General features: G+C 37.2%; 5 protein-coding genes across 8 annotated transcripts; all 5 read right to left on the bottom strand.

Annotated features, from left to right (window-relative positions):
• Positions 1–480: 480 nt before the first annotated feature.
• On the bottom strand, positions 481–3,524 carry LOC127242921 (lysine-specific demethylase JMJ30). Of its 4 annotated transcripts, XR_007836903.1 has the most exons (7): positions 2,963–3,519; positions 2,250–2,459; positions 1,894–2,028; positions 1,643–1,786; positions 1,490–1,576; positions 1,210–1,302; positions 828–871 (listed from the first exon to the last, which is right to left on the bottom strand). XR_007836903.1 is itself a non-coding variant. In XM_051262656.1 (6 exons), exons 1-6 carry the CDS (start codon positions 3,410–3,412, stop codon positions 674–676), a joined length of 1,230 nt encoding a protein of 409 aa, XP_051118613.1. In that variant the 5' UTR covers positions 3,413–3,521; the 3' UTR covers positions 481–673. The 4 variants fall into 4 exon arrangements, 3 of the variants coding, with proteins under 3 accessions (XP_051118613.1, XP_051118615.1, XP_051118614.1); XM_051262656.1 differs by lacking the exon at positions 1,490–1,576 and having other exon boundaries at positions 481–871; positions 2,963–3,521; XM_051262658.1 differs by lacking the exons at positions 1,490–1,576; positions 2,250–2,459 and having other exon boundaries at positions 481–871; positions 2,963–3,524.
• Positions 3,525–6,623: 3,099 nt separating this feature from the next.
• Positions 6,624–7,786, bottom strand: LOC127242836 (G-type lectin S-receptor-like serine/threonine-protein kinase RLK1). The gene is made up of 2 exons (XM_051262546.1): positions 7,742–7,786; positions 6,624–7,520 (listed from the first exon to the last, which is right to left on the bottom strand). The coding sequence occupies exons 1-2, from the start codon at positions 7,784–7,786 to the stop codon at positions 6,624–6,626; spliced, it is 942 nt and encodes a 313-aa protein (XP_051118503.1).
• A 37-nt stretch (positions 7,787–7,823) lies between these two features.
• On the bottom strand, positions 7,824–9,026 carry LOC127242835 (G-type lectin S-receptor-like serine/threonine-protein kinase LECRK4). Its single transcript, XM_051262545.1, has one exon. It carries the CDS (start codon positions 9,024–9,026, stop codon positions 7,824–7,826), a length of 1,203 nt encoding a protein of 400 aa, XP_051118502.1.
• A 775-nt stretch (positions 9,027–9,801) lies between these two features.
• On the bottom strand, positions 9,802–10,490 carry LOC127243046 (histone H3.2-like). The gene has a single exon (XM_051262887.1). The coding sequence runs from the start codon at positions 10,353–10,355 to the stop codon at positions 9,945–9,947; it is 411 nt and encodes a 136-aa protein (XP_051118844.1). The 5' UTR covers positions 10,356–10,490; the 3' UTR covers positions 9,802–9,944.
• A 1,319-nt stretch (positions 10,491–11,809) lies between these two features.
• LOC127242994 (uncharacterized) lies at positions 11,810–15,090 on the bottom strand. Its single transcript, XM_051262811.1, has 4 exons — positions 14,691–15,090; positions 13,192–13,472; positions 12,617–12,841; positions 11,810–12,545 (listed from the first exon to the last, which is right to left on the bottom strand). Exons 1-4 carry the CDS (start codon positions 15,067–15,069, stop codon positions 11,979–11,981), a joined length of 1,452 nt encoding a protein of 483 aa, XP_051118768.1. The 5' UTR covers positions 15,070–15,090; the 3' UTR covers positions 11,810–11,978.
• Between the last annotated feature and the right edge of the window lie 203 nt (positions 15,091–15,293).

Below are 15,293 nucleotides of genomic sequence, written 5' to 3'. Positions count from 1 at the left end.
TTACTCAGCACATGCACGATATAGTAGTTCCCTTCATCATGCATTGATCATACGTAGTTGTAGTTGATAGTATGATGATTACGATTAATTATTCAAATTAAAAAATATTACTACATCAACAATATTCTTCCACGTCTGAATTCAAAGTCATAAATGTCACGTCACATGCATTTCCATTAACCAATACTTCCTTTACCTGCGGATGAATGCAAGGGCTATTATTTTTATTTACTTTTTCTTAAAACTTCCAAATGAAGCGGAGAGTATTATATTTGCATTTAAATGGAGCGGAGCAGCCATCCCATCGTGAATCCCCAAACTTTCACCCAAGGGATCGGATCATCACAGCTGAACTGAACGAATGAAGTGTAAGTTGTAATACTATAAAGTTAAGAAGATGATCATCAGCTAATCTATTTTCCATCAGGAGGAGGATTCAGACAGTTATAATATATAAGTAATAATAAGCACATACAGACATGACAATACAATACTGACTGATTGGAATAATAATAACAATAATATAGGAGGAGGAGGAGGAGGAGGTGGGGTGCAGAGGGCACCTCCCTCCCACACTACAAGAATGCTGTTCATAATATCTAAAAATGTCTAACAGGCAGCTCCCAAAGCCTGCCTACTCAAAATATAACAAATATATATAGAGAGCTGGGGATTAGGAGGGGTGAGATGAGTTAGCTTGGTCACTCTCACTCCACCAAAAGCTAACCGAAAAACTGGGAGTAAGAGACCTCACATAGTGCCACCATTTGGGAGGGATGTAAAGCATTTCTCCTTCCTCAAGTATGCAGTCCACAAATTCCAAGTCCATTATTTTAGGGAACTGTTCCTCATCTATGTTGTCCAGATCAACCTTGCAATTACAAAATCAAATCAAATACTCTCATATGGCTGAAATCGTTTGCTTAGACCCTAAAGATTTATAGAAAGAAATCAAGTCCTACATGAAGGGTTTAGGGATTGAAATAGCAAAGAAAAATGAACCAGTTAGGGATGAAAGTAACTTGGAATGTATTTGTTTGTTTGTGCTTTCAATCTTGATTCCAATTTATAGTAGAAAAACTAAAAGCCATCGTATCAAGCAACTAATTTCAACTCAAAGGATCGATCCAAAACTTATTTTCTATTCAAAGAAGATTTAAAAAGTTGCCCAATTCAAGTAATTACTGATGCAGGGAATAAGCAAGCCACCTGACTGGAATTGGAAAGCATTGATTCAGAATGAGGATACAGCTCTTCAGACAATGAGGCAGGGTAGAGCCGAATGTATTTTTTCCCAACAACCTGAAAACAGAGATGCAGGAATCCAAGTGAGGAAGAGATGGAGCTATATTAGTAAAAAAATAAGCACATCCGTCAGTTGTGTAAACAATTTCATCCGTGTGGTCGAATTACACTACACTAGACGCCAGGATACCATCAATCTCAGCTCTTTATATCACAAATCTGAAATCATTTACAACATGATTACCAAAATAAATGACCATAGTTTCATATGTTAGTTGAAATCCTTGCAACAGGAGTGGTCCTCATTATCTCACCCGGGACCTGATACTATCTGCACAAGCAGACGGATATAAAGCCTCAATAGTGTATATGGGGCATAGAACTACATTTACGATACCTGCGCGAGTATGTTATGGTGCGGGTCATGATGCAATGGCGTCACTGTCCCCGGTGGACCGAACCAAGCATTCAATGATTGGATCTCCCCACCACCAGCATAACAGTAGTCAGGGATAACAATATCCTGCTTAAGTTCTTGTATCTGGAATTAAATGTGATAGCTGTTAACAGGTGGTAAAATATTCTCACATCTACATAACAAACACCATTGAAGCAAGATCTGCAGAAGAACAAAAATATGAGGCATGCCTGATCAAACAATTGGTGTTGCGCTAGATATGTCAGGCTGGTAGAATAACAGTTACCAAATTTCATCCTCTCTAGGAACTCGGAAAATGTGAGTAGCTCTTGCTTCCAATCAGAAGATAGATAGTTTTTACCAATCTGCAGTGTTTTTTCACATTGAATTTGAACAAAAACAGATCGAATTTTTACACTAGAAAGAAAGTAAATGGGGAAACGCTGTTCTCACAGGAAAGTGCCAAAGTTGGGCAATCATTTTTAAAGTATTTTTAGAAGATCTAAGACTCAGCAAAGCAGAAGTATCCATCAGAATGGTATATGTTGGTTCATCTGAAAACCAATCAAACAAACACTAAATATACCTCAACTGGAACCGTGCGAAAGCCGGCTACTCTTTCAAGGTAATTCATATCATTCCATCTATCCTTAGCAGGCCAATGGTTCATACAATCACTAATTATAACCGGTGAGCCAGAAACAAAATGTTCGGTCAAGAATGCTTCCAAGGAAAGGCCACTTTTTTTTTCAACTGTATTGCAAGAAAGTGACTTGAGAGGCAATGACTTAATCACCTGCGAGTATAAATCAAGAAGGAAATTTCTTGTTGTGAATCCACAGTGTGAGCATGTCAAGTGAAAGCATATTGGATTTCCATCACGAAATCATGTCTCCAAACGTGGACAACGTTCAAAGCTTAGATCAGATTACTTAGACCCTTACATTTATGGAGGTGTTAAAAGCACAGAAGAACAGATTATTAAAATTAGATTACAAGGAAAGGCATGTAAACACAAAATTCTCACAAATTAATGTAAAGGATTTCAATTACCCAAAGATTACAACCACGAAGCTTCTCCTAAATGCGTTAATCCTAAACAGTGGCAAATTAATGGAGCTGGAATCATTAAAAGAAACTTTCAAATTGAAACCCCAAAAAACTTTTCGATTTCATTACGAAAATTGTGAAGAACGCATATGTTTGTTAGTTAGTGCAATTCGACGACTGCTGAAGTACCAATAATCGTTTCGTAGGGACAGAGTACAGAGAGCACAGAGAACGAGAAACGAACCTCACCTCCGCCAAGTTGAAATCTCTATAAAAGTCGCACTTCTGCAACCCTCCGCCATTATCACTGACCTCCTTCCCCCTCAAAGCAGCACTAGCTTTCCCAATGCACAAATTCAAGTCCTCCCTCAGAGTCAATCCACCCATAATAAGCCCCATGTCCAGCGCCCTGAGAGCAAGCTTAAACTCTCCCGACGCGTAATGGTACTTCGCCACCTGAAGACACGCCACTGCATACGCATCTCTCCAAATCGGAACCACCGAGTTCCACGGCCCAGAGTGCAGCTGCTCCCACGCCATCTCCCTCGCCGCCTCCGCCGCGCGATGGTCTCCTCCCCCGGCCCGAGCAGCCATCGCGGCGAAGGCGTAACCGCCTTCCTCCGTAATCCGCTGCAGCAGCGATTCGAACTCAGAATCAAGTATCGGAGTTTCAAGGGAAGCGTCGGAGGAGCTGGACATCGGCGGTGGCGGTGGCGGTTGCGTCTGAAAAGTCCGGCGGAAAAAGGTCACTTGTGGGAGATGCTCCGGTGCTTCGCACGACGGTTTTATAAGGCACGCCGAAATATCTTAGCTGGAATGATCTAAGGCCTCAGATATTTTGGATATTTATGATCGGACGGCCCTAATTAACCCATCTTCAAACAACGGACGGTGATTAGCTAGGACACGACGCCCGTAAACCTATGTGTTTTTTTTCTCCGGAATATTCTGGAAACGTATATATATATATATGTATGTAAACATAAAATATTAAATTATAAATTAAAATTCCATTGTACGAATTGTGCAATTACATACAATAATAAGCAATCATGCAATATGATTGAGGATGTGACATATAGCCGTTAGCTAGTCTATTATTAATGTGAAATCACAACAATGTCCCTAAAGATATTTTCCCCCTTGTTTTTTCAATAAATTAAAAGATCTGAGAAAAAGATATTTTTTTGTTCCCTTTTAGGATTTGAAGAGAAGTGTAATTCCATATTTGGTATGAAAATTTGTTGGTCAAAATATTACGAGAACGATAAAATAGTTCAAATTGGGTGTAAGATATTTTACCTCGGATCTTTTAGATATTTTAGCTTGCTTGATGGTAAAAAAATTGAATATGTCATGTAATTCTTTTCTTCTTAAAAAAAAGATTACATTAAACAATTTATCTAAACTAAAAATTAAACATTAAACTTCAAAAAATCCAAATTAAGCAAACCCTTTGAGTTTGCTCGCAATTATGAACTTCCAATTTGGTATGAAAAACGGTTGGTCAAAATATTTTAAACTCAAGAAAATATCTCAATCTTAGATCTTTTTGTTTTATTTTCCTCTAATTATACTCATTTGTTATTTTCTCCATGCATATCAAAAATAAATAATATATACACAAATAAAGTAAAATTCGATCAAAATTAATCAAATATATTACAAATAATATAAATATTTAATGCATGTGATTTTTAATTATTAAGAACCAACCTTACAGCCAATACAAAAGCGAAGATCTTTCATTCTTCTAGAGCACAACGAAGGTGGGACGAGGTAAAAACAACGAATGCACCAATTTAAGGGTGTGTTTGTTTGGGGATTTTCCTCAAATACACTATACATTCCATTTTTTTCCTTAAAAAACATCAAATCAAACACCTATTTTTATTTTCTATATTATATTAAAAATTAATTTTACATTTAAAATATCACATCATCACTTATTTATATCACATTATACAACTATTTAAATTCAAAATTTTTACTATTCAAATTTCAACTCAAAATCCAAACCCGAACAAAGCCTGAATCTCTAGCCACACTATTTCTACCATTTGAATAGCAAGTAAGAATTATTTATGTAGTTGTGATACTGTTTAGTTTATTTTTAAAAAAAATAAAGTGTGCTCTAAACATGTTAATAATGTCAAATTTGACCCCTTCAAATTTGAGAAAAAAAAAAAAAAAAAAAAAAAAAAAAACAACAAAAAAAAAAAAAAACCAACATATAGAATAATAGAAAAGAAAATGAATGAGTGCACATTTAGCACATAGGTTAATGATAGATATGTAAGGTCATATAATACTGCTATACATTCCGAGTTAAATTTACATATGTATATTGAAATTTTGTTTGATTGCACTAAGCCACAATAAATAAATAAATAATAATATTTAAGTTAATGGATCATGTCGTGTACTGACAGGGGTGGCTATGGGAAGACCACTGCTCAGCCCCTAATTAAGAGATTGGCATTTTTTTTTTTAAATATTAATCTATTATAATTATTAAATTTTATATTTTTTATTATTATTCAATTCAATTTTAATTTTAAAGATTAAATTTAAAATTTAAATTTTTTTTTTTTTTTTTTTTTAACTACACTGTATTACATTTTTCGAAATTCCATCGTCACCTACACTTCTCCCATTTCACTTTCACATCTTTACCGCGCTGCGCCCGCCCACCCACCCACCCATACCAAAACCAACTTCTCTCTCTCTCTACTTTCTGGATCATCTTCTCTCAATTTTTCTTACTATTCGAACTTTTAGACGAAGCGCTGTCACTTCGATTTCTATCTTTTTCTCTTGAGTCAACACCGTCGTTAGACCACTGCATTCAACTTCTTGTCTAGCCGACGCCAATGTTAGTTATATCATTTTAAAATATATTTAGTCATTCTTTCAGAGCTTAAAATCTATTTTTCATTCAGGATCCCGAAAAAGTCCGAGACGGCCATGCGTGCGCATAAATGAAAATTTGTATTATATTATGAGAGTGATAAAAATTATCTCACATTTAAAGAATCCGACCCTTATAAATTTTGCAAGAATAAGAAATTCATCGCTAAATTCAAGTTTTGAACATGGTGTTTTTAACGTGGAGATTGTCAAGTATAATGGTTATACTTAACATGGTGTTTTCACACATATGAACAAATAATTTGTGATTTGTGAATATACACTTTCTAAGGATTTGTTGTTTTTTTTTTTTATATATAAGTTTGGTATTAAAATAATATACTATGATATATTGTGAGAAAATATATATATATATTTTTTTAAAGCAGAATTCAAATAGTAAAAACTTATGAGTTTTTTTATGTAAATGAACTAACCCTAAATTCCTAGTGGTGAGTGAACAATGTGTGAGAGATAAGTTCAATTTTCTAAAGTAGACCAAAAATACAAACAGGTACATGTATTAGGTGTAACTCAATTGATAAATGACATGACTTACGTTGAATTAAATGTATATAAATTACTTATATTGTCAAAAATGTTGTGTAGTTGAACATTTTGAGTTAAACCACGAAGTTAGTGTATTCAATTATGATTCTTTTTTTTTATTATTTTGAGTTTACATTTCGGGTAGCGGTTAAAAAAACTCGTACGAAAAATTTTGGCACAAATTTGAAAGATGGGTGGAATATTGTTATAATTGTGTAAAATAATATTGACATCAAAATTTTATTATTATTATTTTATTTTATTTTTGTATATTACAAAATGTAAAATATAAAATAAATAATATTAATCTAATTTAAAATTATAAAAGAACAATCCTAAATACCTACCGAACCGTATCCGATCCCTACTCTGCATGCATTCCTAAACCCTAATTAATTTCAGTCAAAGAGACGAAGATGAATAAGACGAGGAGTTGAGTTTAGGATTAGGATTAGGGTTGAGATTTAATTGAGATCTGATTGTACGGACATGGCGGCACTGGGACATCAATCACTCCTTCCATCATCAGACACGCCGTCCTCATCATCGGCCTCACCGACACATCTTCCTGAACACACCAAAGCCCCACCTTCACCAGCCTCTCCAGCGCCGCCCTATCCGCCAGCGCCTCCGCCTCGTTCCCGACGATGATCTCCACCTTCCCGCCGGCTAAGCAATCCCAAACCCAATCCACCAGAATCGGACTCTCCTCCTCTGTAAACTCCATATTCTGATCCACACTTCTCCGACACGTAATAATCTCCAACAACAGCACTCCGAAGCTGTAAACATCGACCTTCGCCGTCACCTGCGAGCTCCGAAACCACTCCGGCGCCACGTACCCCTTCGTCCCCCTAATGTTCGTTAGGGTTTTGCTCTGGTTTTTCCTTAGGAGTTTGGCTAATCCGAAGTCGGAGATTCGGGCGTTGTAACGGTCGTCGAGGAGAATGTTCTGAGGTTTTATGTCGCAATGGATTATCTGAGTTGTGCATTCTTCGTGCAGGTATAATAGGCCCTTGGCAACGCCGGTCGCCATTTGTGTCCTCTGCTTCCAGCTTGGTTTTGCGCCGACGAACAAGGCGGCGGCTAGGGTTCCGTTCGGCATGTACTCGTAGGCCAGGAGGCGGTGCTGCCCCTCGTTGCAGAATCCAATTAGACGGATTAAGTTCTTATGGTGAGTCCTTCCGATTATGTCGACCTCGGCTTTGAATTCGTTCTCGGAATCTTCGGTGACTCTGTCTAATTTCTTTACAGCAAGTATGTTTTCTGAATCGTTTATCACGATCGTTCCTTTATAGACAATTCCAAATGATCCCCTTCCGAGTTCTTCGGCTAATCCATTAGTCTCCTGGACGAGCTCGTTGTAAGAAAAGTAGCATACATTTGGCAGGGCGGCGTTTTTGCGAGGTTGAATCGGAATTCGAAATTTGAAAGCTCGGCGACAGCCGAGGAGTATGAGCGCGGCGGCGAAGACGGTGGCGCCGAGAAGAATGGATAATACTAGGACGAGTGTTTTTTGGCCGTTGGTTTTGGTTGATCGACGGTTGGGATTCTCCGTTGTTACATTGCCTGATCGGTATTTGAGAAACGCTTTGCCGCCCTCGACTCTGCCATTGGAGAGGGGAAGCCGCTTTCTCCAGCATATGTTGCCCTAGAAAACGGCGGCGCCGCAGAAGCAATCGTCCAGGCAGCGGCGGCGACACTCCTCCTCAGTGTTCAGATTCTCTCTTGCATAATCGTTCTCAGGCCAATTGGCGTCCAGAACCTCCGACAGCTGATATTCATCGCCGATGTGGTCGAGAGGACATGTTTGCACGTAATTTGCTGTACAACCGCCATAAACGTTGCTGGGATCGGCCAAAGAGAAGTGCGCCGGACAGCGGCAGTTCGGCCGGCTGTTCTCGACTCTGCATATGCTGTTGTACCCGCAAGCTCCGGCGCCGGTGCCGGTGCTTCGGGTGAGGGCCGTGCATATGTTATCCGGCCAGGAATACTGAATCGTCCATCCTGGATTGCCGCCGGTGAGGTTCCGGGGATGATAGTACTGTGTGAAAACGCCATAGAAATCGAGAGTTGCTCGGTAATAATTGTTGGCTATGGCCGGAGGGCTTTTGGAATCGGATTTCAGATCAGTCGTCTGGCCGTTGCGCCGCACGATGGAGAGCACGGCTGTGTTGCTGAAGGCGAGACGAATGCCGGAATTTGAGTCGTTATTGTCGGAAGTCTGAGTGTTGAAATAATTGGCGTCGAATCCGGTGTTGGAAGGGAAGGTCTTCGTGCTCAGGTAGAAATTTCCGTCGGCGGTCATCCTGCCGTAGAATGTTCCCTCGGAGAAATTGGCGGCCGTCGATCGCGAAATCAGTTGGCCCGCGATTTCGATTGTCTGACCTGGCAGCATCGTGTCCGTCGGATTCTTGAAACTCTCCCACAACAAGGTCGAATCGTTTCCCCGGAGAACGAAATTGCCTGTATTATTCATGACTCCGTCGACCACTGGACCGGGGAGGTCGCCGGAGGTGTAGAGCGTCCTGCCCTGAGTGTCCTGGAGAGAAATTCCGGCGATGGGATCAAGGCGTACGGTGGAGCCCTGGCGCACCGGAAAGCTGTCCTTCTCGTACCAGACGATGGTCTTATCGGGAATCTTGTCGAACCAAATGGACAAGACGAAGAGATCCTCGTTGTCAGGAAGTGTCTGGAAGCCGAAGGCAAAATCGCCGTTGGGCGATCGCCATGGATTTGAGGTTCCGTTGGCTGTAATAGAGGCTCCGGCGGGTATGGTTCCGTCGAATTGAGCCGCGGAATGCAGCGGGAAGAGTAGAATTATGAGGAAGAGAAGGAAAGCCGCCATTGCCATTGCCAGGGAATTCAATTACAATTTACAGGTAGCTTGTTTCAGATAATTTGATATAAATATATACAGAGAGGAAGAAGAGTCAATTCCATTTCATAAATCAGAACGTAAAAGAATTGTATTTTAGGACGCAGTTTTAAGGTAAAGGGCAGTCCTTTCACTGAAGTTAGTCCAGTCAAGATCAAAAAATATTAATTGTACCCACTAATCTTACGCGGAAGTTTACAGAATTTTCAAAAGTATAAAAGAAAGATAAATTTCCTTCTTTCGAATTTAACGATTAGTCAATACTCTGTTTAAGATAAATATAATTAATAAATGATTAAAAATATATTAATATAAATAATTACAAATTAAAATTAAAATAACTAATTAATTTAATTAAAATTTAATAAATAATAATAATAAAGTTTAAAATAAAATTATATAATCATTTTTAAAAAAAATATATATATAAAATATAAGACAGAAAAAAACAACAACATTATATGCGGAATATTTTATTTGCGCTAAATTCTTAAAATTTTAATTATATTTTAGGTTTTTGTTTGTACAGAGATGACTTCGGACCGTTTCATATCGCAAAATCTCGAGTTTTCTTTTATCATCATATACATTCGTTCATCCTTGTATTGTTTTCAGGCTCAACAAGACCTTCAACGATTACGTTCATGGCCGTCGCAACATTATTTTTGTAATTACGGAAGGAAAATTTCAACAGAGAACGTAGGAGCAATGTGCAGAAGAGCAGAGACAGAATTGTCCATCAATGGAGACAAATTTGCAAAGACAGATATTCCATTAAGGTAAAATCCAAAAAAGCATGGAAACATTTCTACAGCGATGCTAGGGATTCATGGAAAATCCACAAAAGCTTAAAGACAAAAGGATGAGAAGCAAATCCAGAACCCTAGACCATACCTAAGCCCTTTCACCCCTAATTCTTCTCGCCAGTTGCATATCCTTCGGCATAATAGTCACTCTCTTAGCATGAATAGCGCACAAATTCGTGTCCTCGAACAGACCTACCAGATACGCCTCCGCCGCCTCCTGCAGAGCGGAAACCGCCGAGCTCTGGAAACGTAGATCTGTTTTGAAATCCTGCGCGATTTCTCTCACGAGCCTCTGGAATGGAAGTTTCCGGATCAGCAGCTCGGTGCTCTTCTGGTACTTACGGATCTCCCTCAGCGCAACCGTCCCTGGGCGGAAGCGGTGGGGCTTCTTCACGCCGCCGGTGGCGGGGGCGGATTTCCTCGCGGCTTTTGTCGCCAGTTGCTTCCTCGGAGCCTTTCCTCCAGTGGATTTCCTCGCCGTCTGCTTTGTCCGCGCCATTGATCAGAGCTGGAAACTGGAGATTGCTTCGATCGAAGGGAATTAGAAGCAATTTGGGATGGGAATGAAGGATTGCGGGAATGGAGATTTATAGGGTTTCAAATTAGTGCTGGCGGTGGAAGTTTTGTAGAGCGGGAGAATCTGAAATTTTGGGATTTGGGGGATAAGCAAATCTGAGTTCAGCGCCGAGGATGTACACCGTTGGATTAGATATGAATCAAGGGTGTAGATTAAGTAACGGTGTAAATCCGAGTGATGCTGGATAAGCCAATGGAAACGCAAAGCATACCCCTGCCTTCGAGAAGACCCTAAACGACCGTCGATAGAAGACCCAATTGACGGTCGAGATTGTAGCATCTAAATTCAACCACCTAACACAGTAACCCTACTGTTGTAAACTCTCTTTTCCCTACGCCACATTATTACTCTCAACGTCCAGTTTGAAATTGCTCAATTTAATTTAAATACGCTAATTAAAGTAATGTAGTTTAATTAAATAATATTTTATTATATTTTTATATAAGTAATTGTTAATAATTTTAAATAGGAATTGATATATAATTAAAATATGTCTTTAAATAATTTAAATGTTAGATCTTGATAAAATATGTGTAATATGAATATTATTTTATAAAAAATAAAATTTTAAACAATACAAATAAATAAATTTATTTATTTATAATTAAGATAAATTAATTTTATAAAATAACGGAGTTTAAATGTAAATAAAAACATTTATTTACTAATAAGTCATAGAAATAAAAGAGTTTTGAATAGATTCTATGTAATGTTATATATTATAAAGTTATTAAATTTATTTATATTTGTTATGTATATTTAAATTTAGTAACTTTACCAAAAAAATAGAAACGGTATCAATTGAAATAGATAAATAAAAAAAAAATTGAGATAATTGAAATAAGACTTAGAAAGTATAATATAAATTAATCTTTGAAAATCGGACTAAGTGGTATCAATAGTTTGGGTGTGCTGGTGTTTGTTTTGTATTTTAATTTGAAGCTATATTTTTTTATATATATGAGAAAAATTGCGTAAATAATATATCTAATAATCTTTTTGGAAAAAATTGTATTGAAATCATTTATGTAATCGAACACATCTTTAATAAAAATTAAATATTTATGTAATTCTTTTTGGAAAAAATTGTATTGAAACAATTTATGTAAAAGAACACATATTTAATAAAAATTAAATATTTATGTTTTTAGAAGATAAGATATAATTAAAGGAGTTTTGAGTTATCATATATGATACTCCTCTCGTCCCATAATTAGGTATTCATTTGTTTTTTTTACGTAGTTTTAAAAATTAGTATTAAATTAGAATATAGTAGGAATAAAGTAGAAACGACTAAAATAACTTTATTAGTACTATGTGATACAAAGGTAATGACATATAAATTGTAAATTGTAAAGGTATTTGTAATATTAGGTAAACGGAATAAAATAAAAAAATAGATATTTTGTTATAATATTATATGTTATGTAATTAATTAAATTTATTTATATCTATTTAAATATATTTAAATTTTATATAAAATAAAGATATATCAATTATTTTAAAAATAGAAAAATATCAAGCGTTGTAAAACGGACATTGTAATCAAACCCAACTATCCGCAACAGCAAATCTGTGTACCGTGAAGGAGAAATCTCCGGCGGCGTCTCGTTCCAGTGTAATATCGTCGCCGCCATCCATATTGATCACATAGTCGTCATCGTCGCTATCCTCGTCGTCGTCGGAGCCGTCATCATTGCCGTCTTCCACAGATAAAGGCACCACCTGATTCAGCTGCCGCGGCAGCTTAGGCGGCGACGGCGGCAGGGCAGTCGACATAGCCGGAGCCCTAATCCTGCCGGCATTCGGCCAATCCACACTCCTGTCCCAAAGAAACACGTGCAGAACAATCGGCACCCCGACGTGGCGGTGCATGGAGAGCCTCCGGCTGAGGGCCGCCGTGTCAAAACACCGGATTGCTCCCGCCGGCGAGACCATCGACGGCAGCACCTTCACGCCGGATATCCGCGACACCACCAGAAGTCTCGACGTTAGGGAGGTCTGTTTGTACAAACTGCTCAGAGCCGCCAATGGAGACGACGGCGGCGCTCCACCACCGCCACCTCCACCGTCAGATTCCGATTCTTCGACGGAGGATATGTATACGAATCCCTGTCGAACGAAAATTTTTATCGAATATGTTGAATCATGGAATCGATGATCATTCGACACCTACATTGTACCTCTTCGGTTTGGCCAATGGCAAACCCGAGCTTTGTATCGGTTTCTTTAATTGCAATCTCGACGGGGATTTCCCCGGCTAGAGGGGAGAACCATAGCCGGATGGCTCGTACCACGCCAATGTCGACTCCATGGTAGTCCTCGAAACCATATAAGCTTGCATTCCCGAGCATCGAGAGCGATCCTGATTGATCATTCACCCTAGAAGAAGCGCCATCTCCCGATATCTAATCATAGTAAGAATGTTGTTATTCAAACGTAATGTCAGCTTATTTAAAACACCATATCTAACATCTATTTCATCCGAAAAACATCAAAACAGAAAACAAATGAACAGATCTAGGTAGGTTCAAATCAAATTTTTAGTTCATATTCTTAACAACATAAGTCGAGCTCAAACATGAAAAATTACTCATCAACCATTTTATCAATATAGTTTGTATTATTTAGAAATATATATTATATGTCAGTCTTTCATTTCTCGACCATTAACAAATTAGTATAGCGCTAATTTGTTCCTTAGCTAATCTCTTATCAATATAGACCAAAATCAAATAATGTGTAAGATATGAAGGACCTTAGCGAGGAGGGACTCGGTTTGCAAGTTGATGAGGACAATGGGAGCACCCGACGCCTGCGAAGCATTTAACCAAGAGTGGGCGCGGGCGAGGGTGTCGTCGAGGTCGTTGTAATGGGCTGAACTCGAACCAGAGGCCTTCGGGAGGAAAAGCATGGAGTAGAAGGTGCTAGATTTGAACATCCGCTTCGTCTTCATCGTCCTCTCCCATGGATATGACACGTAACCATCGTCTACTAAATTCTCTTCCAATGCACTCATCATTCTTGAAATTTTCGAACCTGTTTTTGTATTCCAAATATTAGAGATATTTTTGAAAATTATATACTAATATTTACCAATAGTAATTTTCTTTATTACATCAAAAATATTTTTGCTATTCTATCACATAGTTAATATTTTATTATTTCCAAAATCGAAATATTTTATATTTAATTCTCCTCTTTTATTCTTATCAATACATTTTATAAACCTATTACACACAAAAACTCACGGCAAAATAATTATATAAAAAAGGTTACTACTATCAAGATTATACCATTTAAAAGGATATAATTAAATTAAACTAATAAATAAATTAGAACAAAAGTGGCATTTGATTAATACTTTTGTCACTATAATTTTTTTTTAACAAAATAAAACAAGCTAAGACAATCAAAGCCTTATATATAATTAAAAACTAAAATACAAAAAAAAAAAAGTTAAATAAACAAATTCGACTGATAGTATTAAGAGTATTTTTTGGAACAAAATACTTGACTATTAATTGACCAAAATACTTATAAAAATAGAACCAGACACAACTTCTAAATGATCAATTGCCCATTCCTCACGGTATTGTGAATTAATAGAACAAAAAATCAACATTATAAAATTTAAATAAATGAACAAATTTGAAAAAAGCGATAAAAATTTGTCAAATCCGAAATCATTGTACAAGGAAAAACATACTTCATGCGTCCGCAAAAAAATTTTGAACATTTTGATGCGCATTAAAAAATATATATATATCTTTTATTGATGAATGGATAGTTTGGGTATTTTTTAAAAGTAAATTAAAAATTTTAAAATATGATGAGATAAAGTAATAAAGATAGCGACACATTGTAAGTATCAATTTAATAGGATAAATTTAAGGGAAATTAAAAAGAAAAATAGAAATAAATTTGAAGTACTAGAAAATTAATTTTATTTTATTATTATTTTAAATTTTTAAGAATCACATGTGTTTTTAAAAAAATTAATAAATTATACATATTTTTATTTTTTTATTACTTATACCATTCATCGTATCTCAAATAAAATAAAAATTAAAATTAAAATTAAATGACAAACAAACACACTTATACTATAAATAGGTTTTATCAATTTCGGAGTAATTAAATTGAAGTCTATTGAAACATATTATTATTATTATTATTATTATAATGTTTATTTTATTAATAATTATATTCTCGGTCACATTCGTTCTAAAAAGTCTGCGAAAACAATAAATGCACCTTGCAAATTCAGGCAATCGCTCTCCGTCCGATCAACGAATCCGACGGCGTAATTTGGGTCATCAATCGCCCGGAGAACATACTTCCTCCGCCCGCCGCCGGCAGGCACGATGCACGCCTGCAGCTCCGCGAATGATTCGGAGCCCCGCCTGACCCGTACCCGAATCGAAGTCTCCTTCTGCTTGAAGCAGGTGTGGAGAACCTTCTGAACGCCGGATTTGCCTTGCTTGAACGGCGGCCGGAGAATTACGCCGCCGATCCTCAGCTCGTCCACTATGTCGCCGGTCTGGAGCATGTCTCCTGTCCACTCGCCGGCTCTGCAGCTCCCGTTTAGGCATTCGATTGAGAGGACGATCGGCGAATTCGGAGATCGGTCCATGCGTGTATTTCGTGAGTACGATTTCAGGTTTGAAACGGCCCTGCCCTTCTTATTTATTTATATATTCACGTAAAGTCGTTTCTTTGAACATTGACGTTTTCAAAAGTCGCAATGTTGATATCGACTTTCAAATTCGATTTTTTGTATTTTCGATTTGACAATAATAATTTGCTTAGTATTATTCAAAAATGAGAATAAAAATACATATATTATTGTAATTAGAC

The sequence above is a fragment of the Andrographis paniculata genome, unplaced genomic scaffold (assembly GCF_009805555.1).
Source record: "Andrographis paniculata isolate CXL003 unplaced genomic scaffold, ASM980555v1 Contig89END, whole genome shotgun sequence".
NCBI classification, from domain to species: Eukaryota; Viridiplantae; Streptophyta; class Magnoliopsida; order Lamiales; family Acanthaceae; genus Andrographis; species Andrographis paniculata.
This window is presented reverse-complemented; position numbering and strand designations above follow the sequence as displayed.

Excerpts from the sequence above, each read along its gene's own strand:
- LOC127242921 (XM_051262656.1), bottom strand. The coding sequence starts at position 3,412 with ATGTCCAGCTCCTCCGACGCTTCCCTTGAAACTCCGATACTTGATTCT. Across the intron at positions 1,787-1,893 it reads AACACCAATTGTTTGATCAG|ATACAAGAACTTAAGCAGGA; the intron begins GCATGCCTCATA and ends ATTTAATTCCAG. Across the intron at positions 1,303-1,642 it reads ACCATAACATACTCGCGCAG|GTTGTTGGGAAAAAATACAT; the intron begins GTATCGTAAATG and ends CTCTGTTTTCAG.
- LOC127242836 (XM_051262546.1), bottom strand. The coding sequence starts at position 7,786 with ATGGCAGAGTCGAGGGCGGCAAAGCGTTTCTCAAATACCGATCAG. Across the intron at positions 7,521-7,741 it reads GTTTCTCAAATACCGATCAG|GAGACTAATGGATTAGCCGA; the intron begins GCAATGTAACAA and ends GAGCTCGTCCAG.
- LOC127242835 (XM_051262545.1), bottom strand. The coding sequence starts at position 9,026 with ATGGCAATGGCGGCTTTCCTTCTCTTCCTCATAATTCTACTCTTCCCG.
- LOC127243046 (XM_051262887.1), bottom strand. The coding sequence starts at position 10,355 with ATGGCGCGGACAAAGCAGACGGCGAGGAAATCCACTGGAGGAAAGGCT.
- LOC127242994 (XM_051262811.1), bottom strand. The coding sequence starts at position 15,069 with ATGGACCGATCTCCGAATTCGCCGATCGTCCTCTCAATCGAATGCCTA. Across the intron at positions 13,473-14,690 it reads CGATTGCCTGAATTTGCAAG|GTTCGAAAATTTCAAGAATG; the intron begins GTGCATTTATTG and ends ATACAAAAACAG. Across the intron at positions 12,546-12,616 it reads CCATTGGCCAAACCGAAGAG|GGATTCGTATACATATCCTC; the intron begins GTACAATGTAGG and ends TTCGTTCGACAG.